At 36.8% G+C, this 26784-nt stretch overlaps 3 protein-coding genes and 1 non-coding gene across 5 annotated transcripts; 3 read left to right on the plus strand and 1 right to left on the minus strand.

Moving 5' to 3' along the window:
- On the minus strand, positions 2482 to 5829 carry LOC18606655. Of its 2 annotated transcripts, XR_001926862.1 has the most exons (4): positions 5646 to 5829; positions 4814 to 5615; positions 3627 to 4304; positions 2482 to 3153 (listed from the first exon to the last, which is right to left on the minus strand). XR_001926862.1 is itself a non-coding variant. In XM_018116645.1 (3 exons), exons 2-3 carry the CDS (start codon positions 5514 to 5516, stop codon positions 3727 to 3729), a joined length of 1281 nt encoding a protein of 426 aa, XP_017972134.1. In that variant the 5' UTR covers positions 5517 to 5615; positions 5646 to 5829; the 3' UTR covers positions 3224 to 3726. The 2 variants fall into 2 exon arrangements, 1 of the variants encoding a protein (XP_017972134.1); XM_018116645.1 differs by lacking the exon at positions 2482 to 3153 and having other exon boundaries at positions 3224 to 4304.
- Positions 7162 to 11741, plus strand: LOC18606656 (crooked neck-like protein 1). The gene is made up of 7 exons (XM_007040390.2): positions 7162 to 8702; positions 8789 to 8854; positions 9500 to 9644; positions 9738 to 9956; positions 10385 to 10592; positions 10683 to 10881; positions 11355 to 11741. The coding sequence occupies exons 1-7, from the start codon at positions 7549 to 7551 to the stop codon at positions 11467 to 11469; spliced, it is 2106 nt and encodes a 701-aa protein (XP_007040452.2). The 5' UTR covers positions 7162 to 7548; the 3' UTR covers positions 11470 to 11741.
- TRNAL-UAA lies at positions 12026 to 12108 on the plus strand. The gene has a single exon. It is a non-coding gene; the product is annotated as a tRNA-Leu (tRNA).
- On the plus strand, positions 15066 to 26710 carry LOC18606657 (golgin subfamily B member 1). The gene is made up of 4 exons (XM_018117147.1): positions 15066 to 15108; positions 15936 to 18067; positions 21478 to 21574; positions 21736 to 26710. Exons 1-4 carry the CDS (start codon positions 15081 to 15083, stop codon positions 26457 to 26459), a joined length of 6981 nt encoding a protein of 2326 aa, XP_017972636.1. The 5' UTR covers positions 15066 to 15080; the 3' UTR covers positions 26460 to 26710.

A 26784-nucleotide genomic window follows, 5' to 3' on the forward strand; every position in this document is an offset into this window, starting at 1 on the left:
AGCGGACCGTTCCCTGTTTTTTTTTTTTTCTCTCTCTCTCTATCCGTTGCTGACTCAAATCGCTCCTGTCACGCTCTACTCACTGTGTTAACTTTTAACGCCTGATTTTTATGATTTAAAAGCATAGTTAAGTAGGTACCAAACTCGAGTCACCTCACATTAAGACTGATTTGATCTCATCATCCCCACATGCATTGATTGTAAAGTTAATTAATAGTATACTTACTAACTATTATCTCTTTGTCGATAATGTTTACACGTTTTTCACTTTCATATTTCTGAATATTTTATTGTCTTTATTCAGAAACTTAGTTTTCTTAACGGACACGGACCTTAGGTTTCTAATCTTGTGAGCAGCTACAAGTAATAGAATACATTCTTTCTTTAACAACTATCACGTGACTATGTAGTAGTAGTAGTAGTAGTACTGGTTTCTGAAGAAGAAAGGAGAAACACGTTTGCTGCTGGGGGTGCTGCCATTGAACGGAAAGGTATCCGGTGGAGAATGGACAGTCCACGTCGGTCCAACGTGGAGTGCTGCAGGGGGCAAAAGAGCAGGCGAACATGGTGGCATCACGTGGCCAGACATGGGACCAGAGTTTCTATCATTTGCTCAACCTCTGGCTTCTACTTAAGCCGCGTCATGCGCCCTGGAGGCCCCGACATATCCTTTCATGCAGCAACTCATCAGTGAAGCCACGTCAAGCTTGCAGGTCCATGGCCATCCCAATCTCAATATCCTAAACATCATAATGCACGCTTTTGAGCTTTAATGCTTGTAATGAAAGAAGGAAAAGGAACTGAAAGAGTAAGGGATAAACCTTCCTTTATCAACCCTTTTTCATAAAAAGAAAGTCCGAATTGATTGAGAAAAAAGACTTGAACTTAAATCATAAGTAAATGCAGTCTTTACAAGATAAGTTACAGAAAACATATACAGTGACATCAACACCATTTCTCCTATAGCCACTACTTTAAATGACGTACGCTCCTTCACTGCCATAGCCCATAGGCTAGTTGAATAGGTGCCCCTTTGTCTTTTATCTTTCTTTTCTTCTCTTTCGGAGGTTTCAACTTCCAATGAATGAGTTACACGTTAAAGGCATCTTTCATCCTCGACCCCTCGATGGAAAGGCCACGGGGACGTGACCTTAACTCATAATTTCACATGAAAATATTATTCCATCCAAGGTCTCAATCTTATTAATAATTATAAAATTACGTTTGATATATTATTAAAAATATAATTATTGAATATATGATTATTAAAAATATAATTTTATAATATTTAATATAATAAAAAAAGTGATGATTATAAAAAATATGATTGTTAAAAAGATTACATTATAGTGTTTGATTTATAAATATTTTAATAATTATATAATATAAATTGATAAAATTATCTTTATATATAAAAATATATAAATTGAATAAATTTATAATTTTTAATATAAAATTTGATTTTTTAATTTTAAGTAATTAAAATAATAAATAATATATTAAAATAACATAATATTTTTATATTAATTATTTAAATATTTAATTTGTAAAATTATTAAATATTTAATTTCACTTTAAACTTATAAAAATTAAAAATAAAAAATATTATCTAAAGACAAATTTATCGATAAATTATATTATCTATTAATAGATAAATAGACACTGTCAAAAATTTAAACGTAATCTATAAATAGATATTCAATTTTGAACATTCTTGATACTTTATTTCTTTGATAAATGTGACACCAAACATCTTTCCCGTCCAAATCCTCTAAACTCCTTAGTAAATTTTCTTAATTTTAAACTATTTAAATGTTTCTCTCCTAATTTTTAGTATCAAAAGTATAAATTTTTTTCAAAACACTTTCAAATTTTTTAAAAATTTAAATTGAAATTTCATAATAAAACTCAAAATCTCAATCTTTTTAATTTTCAAATTTGATGATGAAATTTTGATCCAAATGTATTGGTGATGGTTTACCCTTCCTGCGGATAGTGAGAAGAAGAAGAAGAAGAAGGCAAGAAAGAAGAAAGACAAGAAGGCATGAAGGAGAAGAGAAAAGTCGAGAGGTTAAGAGGGTGGAGTGAGATAGACAATTTGGGAAAGAAAAAATATGTAACTTTCCCTTTGCAGAGAGAAAGTTACTTTCCCTAGAGAAGGGAATGCCATTACCTTCTCTCATTGTAATATGATTACAATTATAAGCACATTATATTTCTCTTTTGCCAACCAAATGCTATTAAGTGATTGCAGTCATTTAAATTTCAAGAAATGTCTTTTACTTACACCATACCAAACGCAACGCCCCTTAAGATTCAACAAGCTAGACAGCATCTTTCAACTAAAAAGTGCCTCTGCCCCCGGGACCGGCAGACAATAGGATTGCAAATAAAGCAAAGTCACACTTACAAACTAAAAACGTACAATAGATGTTCAAGCAATCACAATGGTTTACCATGCACAAGCTAAAACAAGATCCATGAAGGAATAAATTTCAATGTTTACATGCTGCTGTATTTATTAGGCATCTCAAAGATTTGCAAGATGCAAGCATCAAGTAAATACTGTCATAGACCATCTTTCCTTTTCTTGGGTATTTAAGATGGGCACTAACCACCCACCTCCCCGTCAATCTCCTAGTCAAGAGCAAAAAATCTAAAGGGGAAAAGTGAAAGGCAAGGCCTATCCTGCTCTTTTGCCCAAAATTGCAGACACCTGCTTAATTCTACACTGAAGATACGGGAAAGAGAACGCATGTAGATATACCAGCAGAATAGCAGATATAAAACAATGTTGCTTGGGTCTTCTAAAACATGTGACTATCTACAGTCAGACCTGAGGAGAAGGTCTCAGACTTGTTAAAAAGAAGGGAGAAATACACAAAATAAAAAGCCCTATCCTCTTCGGCAGTTTGCTGTCGCCATATCAGTAACAACTTCTGGTAAGAACAATATTGGTGCGTACAGTCTACAATTATAACCAAAAGGATCCTTTTTCCAGGGGTCTATCTCAAATAATTGATTGCAGTGCTGACTGGCTAGTTCTTTATTATGATCAAGACCTCTTAATCGTAACTCCAGTAATTCCCTGACATATTTCTTCGGCTTCCCTCTGGATCCCCGTCTATGAGAATCTTGGCCAGAGTAATACCCCTGGAGCCGATGTGCATGAAACGTTATGGTAGCATAATTGTAAGGAAAGCTAACAACAAATCTATACAACTTACAGAAAGCAATTTTCTTTTCAATGCTAAAAGGAAATATACTTGTATCATGTTATAATAGAGCAGAGTGCACAAGTTACAAAGCAACTTTTGGTTTGTCAAACTTATTGTTAGAAAAACTCGACAACTGCCATTCTCCCCTTCCCTCCCATTTCCCGTTTCTCTCCTTCTCTCTCTTCTCCCCTTCCCTCCCATTTCCCGTTTCTCACCTTCTCTCTCTTCTCTAAACAACCCCACTCCACTTCTCTCTTTTCCTTTACAATATTTCTAATGCATGTAACAATATTTTATGAGAACCTATCTTTCAAGTTATTAATTGAAACTATCTCATCTTCAACTTTACAGTCAATGAACAAAAAGATAAAAAGGCAGGGATATGAAGAAAGCTTCTGTAGGTGATACCTGCGCACATCAAAGATAAATCGTCAATTGGCACAATTTGACAAAGGGGTTTTTTGGTTTTTCCCATCTAAAACAGAAAGTAGCCATCCAATTCCTCTGGCTAATTTCCGTTTTCCCTCTGAGCCTCTGGTGCAGGCTGAGAATTGTTAAAGAAAATATGCACACCATCACTGTCATCATCAGAGTCAGAGTCGGAGGAACAGGAACTCTCCTCCATGAAACCAAGCCCATCCAAAGGAAACCCACTCATAAGATTCTGAGACTTCTGCTCAGACTCCATTTGCTGTTCGCATTGTCTTAAAACCATGAAATCCTCCCTTGGTGTGCTAAAACCTTTGTTAACCTCGTTACTATCAGAAGTAATAGTTGTTGTTGAGCAAGGATAAAGAGGACAACCATCAGGCTTGCAAACTGGCTCTTCACATTTTTTCATCTTTACCGATCCAGTCAATGAGTTATCATCATTATCGCCATTTTCATTCTCACCTATAATTATAAATGAAGTTCGTTTTCTTTTGAGAGTTGGACTCCCATTTTCTACACCAATCTGATCAGTATGTGAGTTGTCAGCAGGACATACCAAAGTCGTTCCTTTTTCACTCAGAGTTTCTACTGGTGCACATTCATCATCACTATCAACAATCTGAATAATGCTTTGAGATGGAGTTCTCTCACTCCCTGGCATGCAAGTTTTTACCAAGATATTATCAATAATATTTCACTGGCAGATGTTAGAAGGGACAATATTGAACTTTACAAGTACCAGTAAGATGTAAACACAGCTCATAGACATATATTTAGCATAAGCTCCTAGATTTGGTTCTAAAACACTTGGAAATCTAATGAATTTATCATCTATTCACAACTTAAAGACACCAATTCAAACAAGATAACAAAATAATATTCCCCAATAAAAAGGAGGTTTTTATGCTGGACATACAAGCCTCTGATGACATATCAACATACTGACAACACTATCCAAATACACCAAAAAAGAATTGACCTTGCACATATACAATACTTAAAATGAAATAATAAATAATCTTTTGTGCCCACAGTGTTGATGAACATAAAAGAAACAAAATCCAAGTTCTTAACATAACTAAAACTCAAAAGTATCCAAACAAATTAACGAATCAAAATGCAATATAAATTCAAAATTTGTTCAAGCAGCTTGTAACTTTCACCTGGATTTTGTGAATTCCCATTAGCTTTGACAGGAGAATCACAACTTGGACCAAAAGAGACTTCTTCCACCTTCACATCAAATTTTAACCCCACGTTTTTCGAGTTCCTGTTTTCTTCCCCAACCCCATTTTCCTTCAAATCTTCTTGATTACTCAAAAACCGTAAATCACTCTCCAAACTCGATACCTTCTTATCCAACTCCTCAAATCTCTTCCTCAATATTTCCATCTCATTTTCAGCCTTCGCTTTCTCACATTCAAGCTCGCAATTCCTGCTCCTTAAATCAATCATTTCCTTGTCTTTCTCTCCGATTCTCTTCATTTCCTGTAACAACTTCTTGCATCTTTCCTCTGCACTCTTCTCTCTCTTCCTTAATACCATGTTCTCTTCCCGTAACTTAGACACCGCATTCCTCATATCCTCGCACTCTTTCTTGCACTTATTGAGTTCGTTTTCGAAACTCATTTTCTCCAATCTCTCTTCTTCGGATTTGTAGAAAAACAAATCCTTTTCCTGTTTCAGTGCCTCGATCTCCCGCTTTGATTTGTCTTCCCTCGCCACTAGGACAGCCTCCACTTTTGCGAAAACCGTGGGACGAAAAGCCGATTTGAGGGAAGAAATCAGTTTGGAGATGCTCCAATTGCTGATATTGTCATTTTCATTTTCTCCCAAATCTGCTGTATTAGCACCCCCATTTGCCATTTTTGTATGTCACAGAGAAAATTAGGAAATGCGTCGTGCTGAAACTGGGATTTGGAAGAACTTCTAGTCCTAGAGACGCTAAAAGGTTAATATATATATATATATATATATATATATGTGTGTATGTATAAAATAAAAAAGTGATTAATGAAAATACTGCAGGTGGACGGTGGCTTGGTAGGGCTAAAGGCTCAGATCACGCGTCGGGGTCACAGTTTCGTTCTTTTCCTTTTGGTGATTGGTGCGGCTTGGAGCTTGCCCAGGACCCTGGAGTAGACCTGCCCACCTGCTCAGGTTTTGGTCCTTTTGATATGACTTTTTAAATTCCGATGAGATTTAATATTATTAAGTAATTATTTTTATTTAAGTTTAATTCTAAAATATTTTAAATATTTTAATAAATAAAATTAATTTTTTAAATTAATCGATTTGTGCAAAGCCCATAAACACTTCCACCCTGGAATAAATGACCTATGCACAATTTTTATATGGATAAGATAGATAAATAACTTGATTATTAAGGTAAATACTAAAATAAGAACAAAAATAAAAAACTTTATAATTATCTTAAAGTGTAAAATGAGTGGAAAATTACAATAAATGTACCTACACACATGTTTTAATAATAGAAAAAATTATTATTATGATCTTATTAGTAAATATTTTTATTTTATAAGTTTTTTTATCAATTCTCTAATTAAATTGATGTCACTTAATTTGTGACATAGATTCAACTAAGCTGTCTAGGCTTTTATTGTTAACATAAATAAACAATATATCTTCATTGATATTAGTGGTAGTATTTCCTTTAAGTTCGAAACTTTAACTTGTTTTAAATCTTAGAGCTTAAACTTTAACTCATAAACAACACATTTACTACTATAATTTCATAAAGCATGATTAATCATGTAAATAACAACTTAGTAGTGCATTGGTGAGAGGATTATTCTGTTTTACTATCATTAATTAATATTCATGTAATAAAAATTACTGAGTTACTGTTTAAAACATTGCAATTAAGTTATTGTTGTTGGCTTTTTGTGTTATGTTGTAGGTGTTGTATTTGTTTTAAATTTAAAATTATAAATTATTTCATCAAATGTATGATTTTTTTAATTTATTTTAATTATAATTTTTTAGAAAACATTTACTATGAAAGAAGTAAAAAAATTGTAAAATTTATAAATTTTTGTTAAAAATGTATGTTATAGATACAAAGATAATCTTTACTTCTATATTCTTTTTTCTTTTTTATTATAATAGCATTAATTATTTTAAATTTATGTTTATCATTATATTTTATTATTATAAGTTATGGTATATCATTTTCCTTTTCTTTTTCCATTTGTTCCTATAATTTCTCTAATTCTTTTGTGTATTCTTCTTTTTACCATTGTCTAACTTAAATCGGTAATCTTTTATTTGATTATTTAAATTAAATTAATCCCATGATAAAAATAGTTTTTGGTCATGATAAGAGATAAACCTCAAGTCTCAAGTAAAAAAAAAGCCTTTTAATTAGGTCGGGCCAATCTCCTAAGAATTAGAGTTGGGCCCAGACTCCGTTTAGAATGGGCTGCCTAGCCTACTACAGAAAACGATGTCGTTGGAATTTTAGTATAAAGTGTAGAGAAAACCCTAAATTCTCAAGTTTTTTGCCATTTTTCCTTCGCTATCTTCGAGTTCACTACATCTCTCTCTATCTCGACTTTTTCTCCTCTCCATTGTTCGGGACTGCAGTCGTCGGCTACCGGTGGTCCTGTTTAATTCTCTATCTCTTCTTCCTTTCTTTCTCTTCCCCTTTGAAAAACTCTCTATCCTTCACTCTCCCCGATCTCCTCTCTTTATACTTCGTTTCCTCCTTCTTTTGGTTTTCTGGTAGATTTTTTGTTGTGGATTTTTCGGGTTAAAGTTTAGTGAATCGTTTTGGGGTTTTGGTGCTTTAGAGTGAGAAATCGTCAATCCAGCGTCCTGCTCTATCTTTCCTTCTTCAACGAGAATTCCCCTTTCCCTTCATTCTCATTGATTAGTTATGGCATCCAAAGATGCGGATCCTTCACTCGGATACTTGACCCGGAAAGATACCGAGGTCAAACTCCCTCGCCCCACTCGAGTCAAGAACAAAACTCCGGCTCCCATTCAGATTACTGCCGAACAAATCCTCCGAGAAGCTCGGGAACGACAAGAAGCAGAAATCCGACCACCAAAGCAAAAGATTACTGACTCGACAGAACTCGCCGACTATCGCCTCCGCAAACGCAAGGAATTCGAAGACTTAATTCGCCGTGTGCGGTGGAACGTCAGTGTCTGGATTAAGTATGCCCAATGGGAGGAGTCTCAGAAAGACTTCAATCGAGCACGGAGCGTGTGGGAGCGCGCTCTGGAAGTCGATTACCGGAACCACACTTTATGGCTCAAATACGCCGAAGTGGAGATGAAGAACAAATTCATCAACCACGCAAGGAATGTTTGGGACCGTGCCGTCACGCTCCTGCCACGCGTGGATCAGCTCTGGTACAAGTACATCCACATGGAAGAGATGTTAGGGAACGTCGCCGGAGCTCGCCAGATTTTCGAACGCTGGATGTCGTGGATGCCAGATCAACAAGGCTGGCTTTCTTATATCAAGTTCGAGCTTCGTTACAACGAAGTTGAACGCGCTCGTGCAATTTACGAACGGTTCGTTCAGTGTCACCCCAAAGTCGGAGCGTGGATTAAATACGCCAAATTTGAAATGAAGAACGGGGAAATTGTACGGGCAAGGAATGTGTACGAGCGGGCGGTGGAGAAGCTGGCTGATGAAGAAGATGCGGAGCAGTTATTCGTTGCCTTTGCTGAGTTTGAGGAACGGTGTAAGGAAACAGAACGAGCTCGTTGTATTTACAAGTTTGCTCTTGATCACATACCGAAAGGGAGGGCAGAGGATTTGTATAGAAAGTTTGTGGCTTTTGAGAAACAATATGGAGATAAGGAAGGGATTGAGGATGCCATTGTAGGGAAGAGGAGGTTTCAATATGAGGGTGAAGTGAGGAAGAATCCGATGAATTATGACACTTGGTTCGATTATATAAGGTTGGAAGAGAGTGTCGGGAGTAAGGAGAGGATTAGGGAGGTTTATGAGAGGGCTATAGCTAATGTTCCCCCAGCTGAGGAGAAGCGGTATTGGCAGAGATATATTTACTTGTGGTGAGTTTTTGTGTGCCTAATGCTGAAATGCTTATATTTTTTCATTCTGAACTGTGTGACTGACTTCTGGATTACTTGTAAACTAGGATTAATTATGCTTTATACGAGGAGCTTGATGCTGGAGATACGGAGCGTACGCGAGATGTGTATAGGTATGCTTAGTTTTTCTTGCAATGGATTTATGGTTCTGTTGGTTGCTACTGTTGCTAAATTGTAAGTGAAGTCATTGCTTCACACATAAATCATGCCAATTAACTCTGCAAGAAATTTGCTAACTATTAGAATGTTTGAGTATGTTGGTTCATGTCTTACATGTTCACCTAAATCCTTGCCCTTTCTGGTGAAATCTTAGCTATGCTCAGGAAGCAAGCTGATAAAAAGGGAAAAAGAAAGAGGATAATCTCAGATATAACCTGCTACCAACTACAAAGGAACTTACCTAAGATTGATTGCAATTGTCTTTGTTCCACCCTTTTACTCAGTGACCATTCTGTTTCTTTGTGGCATCAGCACCTTCAGTCTTTCCATGCCTGTCTTTCTGTTACATGTTTCCTTTCTTTGCATGGGTTCATCTCTTCTGGTTTATCTTATTGACAGTTCTTTATATCCAAAACATTATGAGGAATTACATCGTTTAAAAGGAAACGAAAACATTTTATTGACACGCGTTAAGTTTAGAATGCTCATCTCTTCTGGTTTATCTTATCAATTCCTCATGTTTTCAGTTTTAAAAATCATTTGGATGTGTGATTGTTATAGGCTTTGAAGAGTACCTCATTCATTTAAAATTTTTCCAGGGAGTGCCTTAAGCTTATTCCCCATGAGAAGTTCTCTTTTGCAAAGATCTGGCTACTTGCTGCGCAGTTTGAGATAAGACAACTTAATCTCAAGGGTGCTCGACAAATTTTAGGAAATGCTATTGGAAAGGCACCTAAGGATAAGGTAGATGTCTAGCCTGATGCTAAAAGTTTTATAAATTTGACTACAATAAGTTTTTACATTATGTTGTTTTCTTAACATTTTCTTAACATTCAGATCTTTAAGAAGTATATTGAGATTGAGCTGCAACTTGGCAATATTGATCGTTGCCGAAAATTGTACGAGAAGTATCTAGAGTGGGCACCTGAGAACTGCTATGCGTGGAGCAAATATGCTGAGTTAGAAAGATCGTTGTCTGAAACAGAGCGGGCAAGATCTATTTTTGAGCTTGCCATTACACAGCCAGCTTTGGACATGCCAGAGTTGTTGTGGAAGGTATTTACCCTATAATGACTGTTGTGATGTTTGTCTTTGTGATTATTTATAGTCAAGGCAGAAACCATTAGAAAGAAGCGCAGGGTGGGGGGCCTTTACTTAATTACCATTTCTGTATGTCAGGCTTGATAAGTTTGTCTTGTTGCTTCATTCATGATGTTTAATAAATTTTCTCATCTCATGATTAAGTTTTTTATAGTAACATGACTTATGATTTTTTTCATGGAACTTAACTTTAAAAAGAGTTGCATGTTTGCTAGGAGATGTATACATTAAGGTACTAAAAATTTGGATAGTTGGGAGGTCTTTAAGAGCAATTTCTCCAGTTTTCCTTCTTTTCCTTCTTGGCTGATAGTTGTTGTTTTTTTAAGAAATCATTTATAATGATATTATAGAAAATTGTGCTAATGCTCATTCTTTAATGACAGGCATACATTGATTTTGAAATTTCGGAAGGTGAGTATGAACAAACCAGAGGATTGTATGAGAGGCTTTTGGATCGTACAAAGCACTTGAAGGTGTGGATTAGTTATGCAAAGTTTGAAGCCTCTGCAATGGAGGAGAATAATGGTGGTTCAGACTCGCCACAAGATGGGGTCCAGGAAGAAAAGAAGGAATGCATTCAGCGTGCAAGAAGTGAGTTTAGACCTGTCCATATTTTGCTGCTATACATCTACTTTAATCATTTATAAGTAGAACAAACTCTTACCTGTTATTGTTTACCAGGAGTCTTTGAGAGAGCAATTAACTACTATAGAACATCAGCACCTGAATTGAAAGAAGAACGTGCTATGCTCCTGGAAGAGTGGCTTAACATGGAAAGCAGTTTTGGTGAGCTTGGCAACATTAGCCTAGTCCAGTCTAAGTTGCCAAAGAAACTCAAAAAGAGGAAGCAAATTACAAGTGAAGATGGTGGTGTGGCCGGGTATGTAACTTATCATTTACTTTGCTTCTGCCAGTTGCTTGGATCCATGATGTAGTAGTCTTGCTGTAGCTTCAGTTGTTTTTTTGAATCAAGCAATTAGGAACTCTGAGGCTAAGCCCACTGGGCATACAAGTCAACAAGTCAACATAGTTCCATAGCCCCATAAAGTGTTGGGCTCTTTTTCCTAGTTGTTTCTTAATCCTCATAGAGGTGTTCTGTCTACCACCATAAAGGTTCTGTCTGCTTGTGTGCCCTATTGGCCAGTTTTAGTTCCTACATTTCCATTCCATATGTTCTCTTTCAATTTCATAAGTTTGAAGACCCTGCATCAAACGCCGGCCAAAAGAAAAAAACAAGATTATGCATCAAACCTCACTTAAACGAAAGTAGCCGTCATCTAACAGATGCATTTACAATGGTAGTATATTTGTGTTTTCCTTGGATACTAAATGCTGAATTATTTGGCCTGGCAGGTATGAGGAATACATTGATTATCTGTTCCCAGAAGAAAACCAGACCACGAATCTCAAGATTTTAGAAGCTGCTTACAAGTGGAAAAAACAGAAGATCTCTTCTGACGACGACTAGGAGCATATCTATATTGGACCTTTTTTGTACTTCCAAAGTAAATATTAGTGCCAACTTGGCTGCCTAATTCCTTTATGTATGGATTCAGTTCTGCAGTGTTTGTGTTGAAAAACAAGCTTTAAAGGGAAAAATCTCTGGAGCCTGTTAGCGAACTGCACTAGATCATAGATGAGTTAGCATTGTTTTCGAATTTCCCTTGTGTTCAGCAAATTTTGATTACGAATTTTACTTCATCGAAGATGATTCTTAAACTTAAAGCTGTTATGCAAATACATGTCTGTAAAATTCCACATTGGTCATCGTAGATGATTCTTAATCCTAGTGCTTGTCAATTGTCATGCCATGGAATCCCCCACCTCCACCTCTCTCTCTCTCTTCCTGTAAAAAAAAAATTAAAAATTGGAACCCAGAATCCTTTCCGGATCTGACGTAAAAACCTCAATTGATCCTTTACGATTAGTCTGCAACCTATTCACTCTTTGAAGCTTCTATTAAGTTTATTGGATCTAACTGAGTGTAGCTGTCAGGTGACTGGATACAGCATCAAGCCGTAGAAGCTGGTTTGCCCGAGAGGTTAAGGGGGAAGACTTAAGATCTTCTGTACATAAGTACGCATGGGTTCGAACCCCATAGCCAGCAAACTTTTGCAATCCCATGCTGCCAATTTTTTGCTTGATCGCCAAAACTACAGTCTAGCAAGGCCAAGGGAAATTCAACATATTTTTTAGTATATTCTTTCTTTCAGTGGGCTGCGCCCACGTGGCAAAACCTTTACGAAATGCCCAGTCAAATTCTAACATGGAATCACCGTACTAGACTCTTTCGCAACCCCGAAAGCAAATTGAGTGCAAACTTCAAAAGTCATATTAATTTCGCGCAAGCAAGCCCAAATTTGGTTCCTATTAGTTCAAGATCAGCTTATAGTTTGACTTTTTTCAAGTTGGTTGTTTGTTATGGAAAAATGAATGTAGACTAACCTTACAGCTTACGGGCAGGTACATAGTTACCAGGGATTGGCACGTGGAAATTGGAACACAACTGGTGGAAACGTCATGGAAGTTAGGCTCTGCCTTTCCATGTGGTCTCTACGCTCTTACTTTAGGCTCTTTGATAATGATGAATTTTGCTTCAATTTTTCTTCTTCCCGTACAGGTTTTTGGCAGGCCTACCTTCTTAACCGGCTAATGGCTACCATGTATGGGATAGTGGAAAAGGTACGCTGATCAAGATTTAGGTGAACTTCCGAACCCGTAGCCGCTGCCACCACCAATGTTGACTACGTTTTAGTTGGATTTTATTGCCAATTCTTTACATGCAAAATTTACAATTGAATTCACTCATGTCATTTAATTTACACTGCTTAATCCACGTTGTGTATTATCATTTGTTACAAATAATTACTTTCTCTCAAAAAATTAACTTAATAAAATATATAATATTTAAATTTATATAACTTTTTCAAAATCTCTTATATTATATTTATTTCTTTTAAAAAGTTTAACGTATTTTGTTTACGTAATAATATAAATTTTTAAAAAATAAAAAATTATAATTTTGTTGGATGTGGTAACAAGGTTTAAGCCTTCCACATGGGAAAAAAAATAAAAGAAAAGATTATGCCAAACTGTTTTCAAATTTGATCTGCCATTAGCAATATTTTCTCTTGAAATGATTAGAAAGCACCTGTGAGTGCAGAAAACTAATTGAAACTCCAAACACATGAATATCAGGACAAGACAAAAGACAAAGCGCGGGACATCACCCACGTGGTATCACGTTGAAACTTATATTTTTAGACAGATGAAATTATCGCGTTTTTCCGCCACCCGAGATAATAAGGTTTCTGCCTCCTGGCTAAAATTCAATGATTTTGAGTGTAATAGTAACCGAAATCAAAGGGCATTTGTATCGAAAGAAGCGCCAAAATTTCCTTCTCTCCTGGACCAGGCCACGACAAACACCCTAAATTACAAAAAAGGGAGCGTCAATTTTATAATTTCCTTTTTTTTTCTTTTTTTTCCTCCTGAAAATGTCTCCCAATTTGCAATTATTTTATCTCTTCTCATCGCATTTTGATCGGCAGAGAGAATATTCGCTTTCAATTTCCAGGTATTATTAGATTTCAATGTAATTTTTCTGTTAAAAAAAAATCTTTTTCCTTTGTTTGGTTGTCAAGAAAATGCAATAGAAAACGAAAATTCATTCAATATAATCTCAAATTTTCATTAGAAAAACTAAATATCTCCATTTAAATTAGCTTAACATAAGAGTCAATATGTTAACTACAATTGGAATTTCCCAGAAAATTGATCCAGTATTTATTTTCAATTATATTTCATTCTCTAATTCTTGATTAATTTAAAATTCTTGTTGAATTGGATTTTGATTTGAATCTACAATATTTTACGTAGCTTTCAGCAAATGTCATTTCTTACGTAACATATTTTAATTCAAAATTTCTGATTAAAAAACCTTTAACCACGTGATTAGGATTGCTAGGCCCGGGGTGGCAATGGACTGGATGTTGGCTGGAAAAAAGTTTGTAAAAAAAGGGGCAGTAGGAAAAAGGTATTTGAATTTAAGATTCAAAGTTGTCATGAAACGGGTGGGGGTGTTCTTTCCATTTGAAGATGACATCTCAATCCTTATGCACCATTACCGATCACCCAATTTTTGGAAATCTGGATTTATTAATGGACCACCACTCTTTTTTTGGTGGGCTTTATTGTCAAAATCATATAAAGCCATGCAGTAGAATAATTGTTCTTGTTATACATGTCACCTTTGATTACTCAGTTGAAGGAAGATTCCTATATGTTTGAATGTGTTCAGGGCTTAGAAAGAATTTTTCTTCTTTTGGTAGCTGGGTTTTTATAACAAGAGGTTATCTTTTAGAAGCAGTTACAGCAGGTTACGTGCCTATTACAACCATATATTGTTATGATGTATGTTTTTGTTTGTTGCCTAGGGGTATTAGCATTGAAGACTCTGATTTAGGATAAAATTCCAAAATGGGTGGTTAAGCATCTGCTATTAAGTTTTGACTAGGTAATAGTACTGTCATTAATGAATTCTTAATGTACATAGGTCAGGAATGCACATTGAAGATTTGACAGGCATGCCTCATGGCATGTTTTTCAAAGCCAAATTATTGCAAGACTTTGAAATTTTTGAGCAGTTTGGATGAATGTTTGATGTAACAATTTTCGAGTGGACATTATAACGGTCTTTGTTTTTCTTCACTCTGCAAAGGAAGTAATTTTACTTCTATTGTTACTTTGTCTTCGGTGTAAGCAATTTTTATGTTAGTCAAAAGGGAGAAACTATAAGGGCTGCAATGACTGCCTAAACTGTTTTCAGGGATATGCTTAAGCTTAGGACTTTACTACGTTTTGAATGTGGCAATGTCAACATAATTTTATTAATGTTATGTCACCTTATTTTCAGATATTTAGTTTGATGTGCTTGAGATGGAAAATGCCTTTTTCTTTTTTTTTTCCCATTTTATTGGGCATTCATTCATTAAATTTGCTGCAAATTTCATATGGGAGATGATGAAGCAGTAAAGACTGACAAAGAAACGGTTCCCCTGAATTCTGATACTCAAAACGATGGAGCAAGTGGAAGGGACTAAAACAGGTTTGTAATCCCTAAGAACTAATGGAATCCAAAACAATGCACTTTATTTTGCTGTAAAATCAAAATTTGCACCTTGCTGATATCTTCCCTGGCTACCCTCCTCTTATCCTCTTCTGATATTAGTGGAGAATCATAGAGAGCATGACTATCATTAAGAAGGCTTTTTCACTCTAATTTGCCAAGTATATCTGAAGTTTCTGCTATCAATTGGATGGCAACTTTTAATGTATGATCTCAGTCAGTTTTATCCGTGGCCTATAGGCTTTTCATCTGGAATGCACACTCTTCCCTAATTTTAATATGGTTTGCTTCTTAATTTTGTAAGTCTTAATGGATGGGTGTTTACATAGTTATGTGCATTTTCTTTTTTGCAAAGAAAACAAAATCCCCTAAGGTCATCCTCAAGGAGGCGTATACATCGATGAACTATGGTTGAAAATCACTGTCATTATCCAAATGAGGAATTCTTTTAATAATAAGGTTTTCACCATGTTTATGCTTCGGCAAAAGCAAGGTTCCGGAATCTGTTCATAGTCATACTTGTCCTATAGAAAAAAAGTTAACAGTGCCTTGTAATAGCTTCCTATTTTATAGTTTACGACTGTCAGCTTAATGAGCAATTCTTTGATTATCTTAGGTAGCTGCCATTGTTTAGCGTTGATTGCTTTGTCGACTTTCCTGATTTGTGTTTTGTCGTTGTAATTATTCTGTGCTTGAAGATCTGCAGTGATTTTTACCAAGTTAATACGAGAGTTTTAACATTTTCTTCTATAGCCTCTTCATTCGATGTTTGTGTATCAGAGTCAGAAGTTCCCTGTTTCTTGCAGATGTTGAAAAGAGGGTGGAAAGAATCTTGAAGCTCATTAAGAGGAGAAACAGAGTGAAAAAAGAGCCAGAACTTGTTGGACTCGTTGAGGACTTTCACAAACAGTACCAGGCACTCTATGCCCAGTATGATCAGCTTAGACGAGAGTCAAGTAAGAAAGCTGACGATGGAAAAGGAAATGAAAGTTGTTCTTATTGTGCCTCCAGCTCGGATTCAGAATATTATTCCTCCGAGGATATAGAAATTAACACCAACTTAGAACTTAATAATAATAGAAGTTCCCATAGAAGGATGGCAGACAAAACCAAGGAAGAAATTGAAAGTGCAAATGTAGAAGTTGCTGACTTGAAGAATCAATTGGCCTCTAAGACTGAAGAGAAGGAAGCTTTAACTTCAGACCATCTGGCAGCTTTAAGTAAAATACAAGAAATAGAAACCATCAACAGAGATTTGAGAAAAGAAGTGGATGAGAAAGAAAAGAGACTTGCTGCTCTTGGAAAGGTGCATCAGGGACGGGTAACAGAGCTAGAGGAGCGGCTAACTGGCTTGAAAACGGAGCTGGAATCTCTGCACCATCAGAAAAGAGATTTGGAAGATCAGCTTGATGGTAAGACAGCTGAATCTAAACAGCAAGAAAAGACAAATAAGGCACTGTATTCGGAATTCGAATTGATACCAAAGGAGGAAGGAGATGCAGTAACTAAACTCATGAAGCAAATCAAGGACAATGAGAACAATTTAATGTCTAAAATTGAGGATTCAATGGCACAGGTGAGCAATCTGAAAAAGGAGGTGGACTATTTACGTGCCCAAAAATATGCGGCCGAAGGAAGTATAGCAGGCAAAAGTAGTGAATCATTTGATCAGGAAAATGTAATGAGGCAGGAATTGGATTCCCTACGCAGCCAGAAAACCGAATCAGAAATTCTGCTAGAGACGAAATCCAAAGAAATCTCCCAGTATCTGATTCAAGTGAAATCCTTGAAAGAGGAATTAGCAAGAAAGAGAGCTGTTGAGCAGATAACGATAGAGCAAAAAGAAGGCTTACAGGTGCAGTTGATGGACTTGGAATCAGAGGTGGACACTCTCCGAAGGCAGAAAAATATATCAGAAGATGAAGTGTGGAGTAATACCCGTGAAATCAATCAATTGAGAGAGGAAAAGGGTAACCTGCAGGCTAAAATTCTAGAATTGGAAACACTGTTTCGAGAGAGAGGCCTTGAGCTTTCTGCTGTTCTGGAGGATAGCAAAAGTATAAAGATTAAAGTAAATGCTCAGATAAGGACCTTGAATGCGGAGGTTGAACTTCTGCAACAGAAGTTGGATACCCTGAAGATGGAGAAAAGCCAGTTGGAGTTGCAGATTGCTGATCAGCAGAGAATCACGAAAGAAAGAGAGGAAGCCATAAACAAATCTACGGAGGAGTCTAACTCTAAGGTGGTCAGAAGATGGTCGTCAGGATCCACGTTAAATTCCCAAGTCCTAGAAAGAAAGATGGAGGAGTTAGCAGAAGAGTTCCGCAAGAAAGTTGAAGATAACATCCGTCTTTTGTACCAGAGGATCAAGGTTGCTGAAAAAATACATTTTGAGAACAAAGAGACTCACAAGAAAATAAAAGAAAGGCTAGAGCAAGAGAATGGGGCACTTGAAGAAAAGCTTGCAAATTATGAAGCTGAGTTCAGGAAGTTGAGGGATACAATGGAGCCAGGAAAAACTGCATTGTCTGATTTGACTTCAGCGGTGAATGAGCTAGAAGACGAAGGGAATTCCCTCACCCGCATCTCAAATGTCACCGACGAGCTTGTTTCTGCAAACGACTGCGAACAGCTGAAAGGCAATGTGGATTTAGCGGTAGCAGAACTGAATAAGGAAAAAGAGGAGTCGCTGGAAGCTAAGTTGAGAGAGCAAGGAGAAGAAAAGCTGAACCTAATAAAAGCAGTGAGTGGGCTTGAGAACAGAGTGGGAGAATTGGAGAAGATTATGAAAGACAAGGACGAGACATTGTTGGGTCTTCAAGAAGAGAAGAGGGAAGCCATAAGGCAGCTCTGCCTCTTGATCGACTATCACCGCTGCCGCTGCGACTATCTCAAGGAATTCATCTCTAAGTTGATTGTTAGAAGCCAGAAAAAGACATGAACTTTGCCTAATCATCTATTTACCCATTCAGCACTGCCACATTATTTTTCTCTACATAAATCGCAATTATTTATTAATTTTTTGTAAAAAAAAAGTGTGATGTACAATTCAGATTCCCGACAACAGCTGCAGTACCCAATGGTACAAACCTCGGAAGCAGGAAGTTTCCCTCCAGTTACTATGTACAAATCCCCGCGGTTTCTTACAGTAACGGCGATCGAATTCGAACATCGAAATAAATCGTGAAAACACCAAAAGCGCGGGAAAACAATAAGTGGACAGTGATTTTTATTTTCTTCCCTCCGACCGAAAGGAGTAAAAAAAATCAAATTATCTGGCGTTTTTTTCTTATGACGAGAAATTGGAATGTCCCGGAGGGCATGACTGCAATTAAATAACAAAGGCGAGGGCAAATAATGTGATAGAAAGCTCCAAGGATTCCATCCCCTGAGAATTGAAAAGCTACAAAATTCTAAAGAAAGTGCTCTAATACAAACCAAATCGCTTTCTCCGTTTATTCTTTATTATAATGCACTGCTGGTTTCATTTCTCAAAAGGAATTCAAAACACACAAGACTTTCTCTCTTTCTGAGTTCTATTCTTTTCTTCTCCTCTGCTTTTCAGATTCTTCTTCTTAATCAAGCTTCGAGGTAATCTTTGATTCTCAACTGATAAATTATCACTTGAAATTCTTCTTCTGATTGCTTCAACTTCAGTTTCGATCAATACCTTTGATCTTTAAACAAGAACTTCAGTAACTTCAGTTTTGATTGTTGAGTTTAGTTGATTTATCGCTCTCGTTTATTTTTAATTTCTTGTTCTTGTTCATGATTCTGTTTATATAATTTGATGTTTGATTTACTTATTTTCTCAAACATAAGATTGACTTAGATCCTTTTCGTTTTTGGTTCCTTGAACGTTTGGTTTTACATGGATGACTGTCGACTCCAGAATTCAAAATGATTTAAGATGAAAATTTTATAAAGATCATGATTTCCAGTTCTAGTCAATGATGTTCTTCTTCTTCTTCTCCTTCTTCTCTAGGAACTTGTTGTTTACATCGTTTTCGATTAGATTGTTTATCTTAAATTCAATATGTAACTGTTTTGATTTGAACAGAAGAAAGAAACTATTTGTTTCTGCAGAAACTTAGCAAAGCTTCCGAAGCACGATTGAGAAAGGAAAGTGAAGAGAAAGTCTCAGGTGAATAATGCCAAATTACTACTCCTCCTCCTCCTCCTTTACTGTTGATTTATTTATTTTACTTTATTAAGTTAAAAGTTTTTAGTATTACTTACAGCTTCTTTTCTTCTTCTTTTCTATTTTGTTTATAAGTATTTCTTTTTCATGCGTAAAAACTTTTTGGTAATTGAGTGATAATTGACTGGGCCTTGCCCTCTGTGGTATGAACAAAAAGAACAGCTCACCTTTTTCCAAATAATAGCTGTCTTTTATCGTTCCAAATCAGCTTCTTTATCTGTGGGTGGGTGATTCCCTTCCCCGGTGAATGTGGTTATGAGGTGGCACCAGACTAGAATCATATCTGCCACTTTACTGAAAAGTGCTTCCTGAAAAATTTTTACGCCCTTTTGGCTGTATTTCTTTTTGGTAATCTAATCAAATCATTAATCTTGCTTATTATGCTTAACATTAATTTAGTCAAAAGCAATGCTGATGCATGCATCGATTATGTGGACCCATGTTCTATTACGGATCATGTTCTTAGAATCATGGTCATATTTATTTTTTGTTTGATAAATCTATAAACGCTTATATTAGATCCCAAGTTCCCATCTCCACCGCTTTAAGTTGAAAAAAGATCGTTGCTTTTAGATTTTGTCATTTTGATCTGGATTATCAAAAAGGGGCTGGTCCGGATTTGATTGGTTTGTTTGTTTTTTTTAATGAAATGATTTGGTTTGTTTATTGTTTCTTTGTGATTTGAAAGTAGTACTAATATTTAGAATCACGGTCATATTTATTTTTTGTTTGATAAATCTATAAACGCTTATATTAGATCCCAAGTTCCCATCTCCACCGCTTTAAGTTGAAAAAAGATCGTTGCTTTTAGATTTTGTCATTTTGATCTGGATTATCAAAAAGGGGCTGGTCCGGATTTGATTGGTTTGTTTGTTTTTTTTAATGAAATGATTTGGTTTGTTTATTGTTTCTTTGTGATTTGAAAGTAGTACTAATATTTAGAATCACGGTCATATTTATTTTTTGTTTGATAAATCTATAAACGCTTATATTAGATCCCAAGTTCCCATCTCCACCGCTTTAAGTTGAAAAAAGATCGTTGCTTTTAGATTTTGTCATTTTGATCTGGATTATCAAAAAGGGGCTGGTCCGGATTTGATTGGTTTGTTTGTTTTTTTTAATGAAATGATTTGGTTTGTTTATTGTTTCTTTGTGATTTGAAAGTAGTACTAATATTTAACAGAAGTACAATATTCTGTTTAACAGAATGTAAGGGAGTGGGTTTGGGCCCATTATAGTGGTAGATTTAACGGCTATGGCTTTGTTGGAGTGGTTCATGAATCAGAGCATTTATTTGAACTTAATGCTCAGTAGGTGAAAAAAGAAGAAATGTTAGGTATTGAACAATGGAGATCAGAGGATGCAATGTACACATATCGGTGTGAATATGTAGCAATCTTGAAAAAAAAAAGAAAAAAAAATGTACCTATATCGTGGATTCTTGTTGCTGATCGTTCTGGGTTGTTTAGAATTCAGTTGGAATTTGTATGATGGATAGTTGGGTCGGATTAGTGCAATACATTGGATTTAGTAATTTAAATCCTGTTTCAAATGGGTCCAAAATATGCAAATGAACCTTGGCATACTTTATAAATTCTAGTGCCGAATATATATCTTGAGAAGAACTGTTTCTTAAGGAGGACATCCTGTATAGAACAACATGATGGAATGCCTGGCGACCACTTTCATTTTCAATTTAAAACAAATTGATTTTTAAAAGTGATCCGCCACTGCTGATTAAGTACATATGCAACATATTTCTCATATTTATTAGGAGTTTGTTGCATTTTGAGTGTTTTCTCTAGCAATGAGGATGCGCCTCCGTCCAAACAATACCATTGTTAATAGATAATTTGCTTCTGACAAGGCCATCAGTTTGCTTTTGTTATGATACCAGAATTCTTTGGTTAAACTATTTTGATTAAGTATTTAATTGGATATTCAATGGTTTAAGGTCCTCATGAGATTACATACTTTTGCAATCAATCAGTCTGTGTTAGGAGTACGTTATAGAGTTTTTGGTTGACATGGTTTGAAACTAATTACAAGGTATCCTTTATTCTGCTTTTCAGATTTTTTGCTTCAGATGGAGATTGCCTTGTCTTAATGCACATTTGTTGAGCAAAATTAGTTGGTAATCTGACTAAGAGATGACCAAGCATCGTTTTAGGGAGTCTATAAAGTCTTTTTTTGGGCACCATGTTGATCCAGAAAAAGATGAACAGCTTAAAGGAAGTAAAATAGGTAATTTTCTACATTTTATGGTTTTTTTTTTTTGTGCAATGCTCCATTTTACTGATAACTTTGATGGATGTTCTGAAATGCCACAATCAGCTTAACATGATGTTCCACTTATGGTTTGCTTCTTTTTGTTTTAATCTCAAGCCTAAATTCTCTTCACACAGAAATTGATGACAAGGTGAAAAAAATATTGAAGCTCATCAAGGATGAAGAAGCCGAAGAAAATGGTGGGATCTCAATAGCTAACTCCAATAAGGAACCACTTGTCCAGTTAATTGAGGATTTCCACAAACACTACCAAAATCTCTATGCACAATATGATCACCTCACGGGAGAGCTGAGGAAAAAAGTTCATGGCAAACGAGAAAAAGATGCCTCCTCTTCTTCAAGTTCAGATTCAGACTCTGATTATTCTTCAAAGGATGGAGGCAGTAAAAATGGACAATTGGAAAGTGAATTTCAGAAAATAGCAGAAGGCATTAAACAAGAACTTGAAATGGCAAAAATGGAAATTGCTGAGCTGAAGAGGAAGCTGACGGCCACCAATGAAGAAAAAGATGCTTTACATTCAGAGAATCTAGCTTCTTTAAGCAAGCTGCAAGAAGCAGAGGAAATCGTCAGAAATCTGAAGCTTGAATCTGAAAGATCAGAGAGTGAAAAATCAAAACTTGTGGTTGAGACTGAAGAGCTGAGGCTTAAACTGGACACTGCTGGTAAGATAGAAGCTGAGGTGAATCAAAGATTGGAAGATCTGAATAGAGAAAAAGATAACTTAATTCTAGAGAAAGAGACTGCTGTTAAAAGAATTGAAGACGGAGAGAAGTTTACAGAAGATCTTAGAAGAGAAGTTGATCAGCTGAAGGAGGAAAATATAACTCTAAAGCAAGAGGTGGAGAGTGTTAGAGGAGAAGTTTCCAATGTGCAGCAGCAGCTGGAATCTGCGGAACAGCAAGTTTCAGAATTGAGCCACAGTCTGAATGCTACCGTGGAAGATAATAAATCCCTGAACTTGGAACTTTCCAAGGTTTCAAATGAGATTCAGCAGGCACAGGGCACAATACAACAGCTCATGGCTGAAATGAGCCAGTCAAAAGATGAAATTGGTGAGAAAGAAAGGGAACTTTTGACTCTCAAAGAGTTGCATGAGGTGCATGGGAATCAATCATCTGCTCAGATAAAAGAATTAGAGGCACAAGTGACAAGCTTAGAGCTGGAGTTGGCATCATTGCGAGCAACAAACAGAGATTTGGAGGTGCAGATAGAGAACAAAGCAGCTGAAGTAAAACAGATGGGAGAGCAAAAAATAGGACTGCAATCCCAAATTTCAGAACTTGAAATGATGTCAAAAAAGAGAGAAGATGAGCTTTTGATTCTCACAAAGAAATTTGCGGATAATGAGAAAGAATCATTGTCTAGAGTAGAGAATTTGACAGTGCAGATCAACAATCTGCTAGTTGACATGGAGTCGGTACGCACCCAGAAATCTCAGTTGGAAGAACATATAGTATTTAAAAGTGATGAAGCATCAAATCAAGTTAAGAGCTTAATGGATCAGATAAATAGATTGCAGCAGGAGCTGGAATTTTTGCATAGCCAGAAAGCAGAACTGGAAATGCAGCTTGAGAGAAAAACTCAAGCTATCTCAGATTATGCAATTGAGATAGAAAAGGCAAAAGAGGAAATAGTAAGCAAGACCGAGGATCAACAGAGAGTTCTGCAGGAGAAAGAAGGTTTGGTGGCAGAAACGAAGGATCTAGAATTTGAGGTCAGTTCTCTAAAGAATCAGAAAGGTGAACTGGAACAGGAGTTAAGAACTAAAATCGAAGAGAACGGTCAGTTGAGAGAGGAAAAGGTGGGGTTACAGGGTCAAATCTTTGAATTAGAGAAAACATTGGCAGAGACAGGGCTTGAGTTCACTGCTCTCCAGGAAAAACATGCAAGTGCAGAGAATGAGTTAAGGGAGGAAAAGGTGGGGTTACAGGGTCAAATCTTTGAATTAGAGAAAAAATTGGCAGAAAGAGGGCTTGAGTTCACTGCTCTCCAGGAAAAACATGCAACTGCAGAGAATGAAGCTTCTTCCCAGTTAATAGCCCTACAGGATCAGGTTAACAATTTGCAGCAGGAGTTGGATTCCTTACGGACCCAGAGAAATGAACTGGAGTTGCAGCTTGAGAGAGAGAAACAAGAATCATCAGAAAGAATCTCTGAAATGGAGAATCAGAAATTGGAGAATGGTCAGTTAAGGGAGGAAAAGGTGGGGTTACAGGGTCAAATTTTTGAATTCGAGAAAACATTGGCAGAGAGAGGGCTTGAGTTCACTGCTCTCCAGGAAAAACATGTAAGCGTAGAAAATGAAGCTTCTTCACAGTTAACAGCCCTAGAGGTGCAGGTTAAAAATTTGAAGCAGGAGTTGGATTCCTTACAGACCCAGAGAAATGAACTGGAATTGCAGCTTGAGAGGGAGAAACAAGAATCAGCAGAAAGACTCTCTGAAATCGAGAATCAGAAATTGGAGAATGGTCAGTTAAGGGAGAAAAAGGTGGGGTTAGAGGATCAAATCTTTGAATTAGAGAAAAAATTGGCAGAAAGAGGGCTTGAGTTCACTGCTCTCCAGGAAAAACATGTAAGCGCAGAGAATGAAGCTTCTTCACAGTTAACAGCCCTGGAGGTGCAGGTTAAAAATTTGAAGCAGGAGTTGGATTCCTTACAGACCCAGAGAAACGAACTGGAGTTGCACCTCGAGAGAGAGAAACAAGAATCATCAGAAAGACTCTCTGAAATGGAGAATCAGAAATTGGAGAATGGTCAGTTAAGGGAGAAAAAGGTGGGGTTAGAGGATCAAATCTTTGAATTAGAGAAAACATTGGCAGAAAGAGGGCTTGAGTTCACTGCTCTCCAGGAGAAACATGTAAGCGCAGAGAATGAAGCTTCTTCACAGTTAACAGCCCTGGAGGTGCAGGTTAAAAATTTGAAGCAGGAGTTGGATTCCTTACAGACCCAGAGAAATGAACTGGAATTGCAGCTTGAGAGAGAGAAACAAGAATCATCAGAAAGACATTCTGAAATGGAGAATCAGAAATTGGAAAATGGTCGGTTAAGGGAGGAAAAGGTGGGGTTAGAGGATCAAATCTTTGAATTAGAGAAAAAATTGGCAGAAAGAGGGCTTGAATTCACTGCTCTCCAGGAAAAACATGTAAGCGCAGAGAATGAGGCTTCTTCACAGTTAACAGCTCTAGAGGTGCAGGTTAAAAATTTGAAGCAAGAGTTGGATTCCTTACAGACCCAGAGAAACGAACTGGAGTTGCACCTCGAGAGAGAGAAACAAGAATCATCAGAAAGACTCTCTGAAATGGAGAATCAGAAGTTGGAGAATGGTCAGTTAAGGGAGGAAAAGGTGGGGTTGCAGGGTCAAATCTTAGAATTAGAGAAAACATTGGCAGAAAGAGGGCTTGAGTTCACTGCTCTCCAGGAAAAACATGCAAGCACAGAGAATGAAACTTCTTCCCAATTAACGGCCTTAGTGGTGCAGGTCAACAATTTGCAGCAGGAATTGGATTCCTTACAGACCCAGAGAAACGAACTGGAGTTGCACCTCGAGAGAGAGAAACAAGAATCATCAGAAAGACTGACTGAAATGGAGAACCAGAAATCTGAGCTGGAAAGCCAAATTAACAATCAGCAGAGAATGCTAGAAGAACAGGGGGAGGCGCATAAGAAGTTGGCCGAGGAATACAAACAGGTTGAGACGTTATACCAAGAGTGCAGGGCAAATCTTGAAGCTGTAGAAAGGAAGATCGACGAAATGTCAGAAGAATTCCATAGAACCATCGAATCTAAAAGTCAGATGGCAGCTGATCTGAAGCAAATGGTTGAAGACCTTCAAAGAGATTTGGAAGCAAAGGGAGTTGAGAAAAATGACTTCATAAACCAGATTATAGATCATCAGAGGATGCTAAAAGAAAAAGAAGATGCACGTAACAAGCTAAGCGAGGAGTATAAACAACTTGAAACTTCATTTCAGGACTGCAAGGTAATTATTGAAGTCACAGAAAGGAAGATGCAAGAAATGGCAGGGGAGCACAATATGAACGTTCAATCTAAAGATCAAATAGTAGCTGATTTGGAGCAAATTATTGACGACTTGAAAAGTGATTTAGAAATGAAAGTAGATGAGCTCAATACCTTGGTCGAGAACGTCCGCACAATTGAAGTTAAGCTCCGGCTGTCAAACCAAAAGCTTCGAGTCACAGAACAGTTACTAACTGAGAAGGAAGAGAGCTTCAGAAAAGCAGAAGCAAAGTTCCTGGAAGAACAAAGAATACTTGAAGACAGGATCACGACATTGTCTGGAACAATTGCTGCAAATCAAGAAGCACATTGCAGGATGATCACTGATATCGCAGAGAATGTGAACAGTACCTTGACCGGATTTGAAGCTGTCATCCAGAACTTGGAAGAGGGCTATGGAAACTACGAGCACTGCGTTGAAGAAACATCCAAAGAGCTAAGGATTGCAAAACACTGGGTTGCAGAGACAAAGAGTGAGAAGAAGCGGCTAATCAATGAAGTGACTAGTTTGATTGCGCAGCTGAAAGATCAGAAAGAAAGAGAATCCATGTTACGAGAAAGAGTTGAGAAGCTACAGACTAAGGCAGACAAGGAAGAAGGGGAAAGGGAGAATCTGATCAAAGCAGTGAAGCATCTGGAGAAGAAGGTGGAATTCTTGGAGACAGTGATGAAAGAGAAGGATCGAGGCATACTGGGCCTAGGAGAGGAGAAGAGGGAGGCCATTAGGCAGCTCTGCGTGTGGATTGATTACCACCGCAGCCGTTGCGATGATCTAAGGGAAATCCTCTCGAAAACTACCAGAGTCCAGAGGGCAACCTAGAATTATTTTCCATTCCATCATGTTCATTCTGGCTTTGCATTTGTGGATTTATTTTTTATTATTTCATTTTTTTTCTTTCACTCAACAGATTGGGCTGTTGATAAAAAAACCTTTCTCAAGGTGATGTTTAGTTAGCATAGATGTCTCATAAATGTTGTTTGCATGTAAAGAAAAACCGTATGCTTAGGATTTTCTCTACAAGGAAAAAAAATCTGGTTTTTGAGTAGATTTCCTACGTAAAAAAAAAAAAAGAAAACCCAATTAATTTATTGTTTAGTCGTAATTCTAGTATTTTGTAATGTTAATTATTAGTCGAAAAAAGCAG

Source organism: Theobroma cacao, chromosome 3 (genome assembly GCF_000208745.1).
Source record: "Theobroma cacao cultivar B97-61/B2 chromosome 3, Criollo_cocoa_genome_V2, whole genome shotgun sequence".
NCBI lineage: Eukaryota > Viridiplantae > Streptophyta > Magnoliopsida > Malvales > Malvaceae > Theobroma > Theobroma cacao.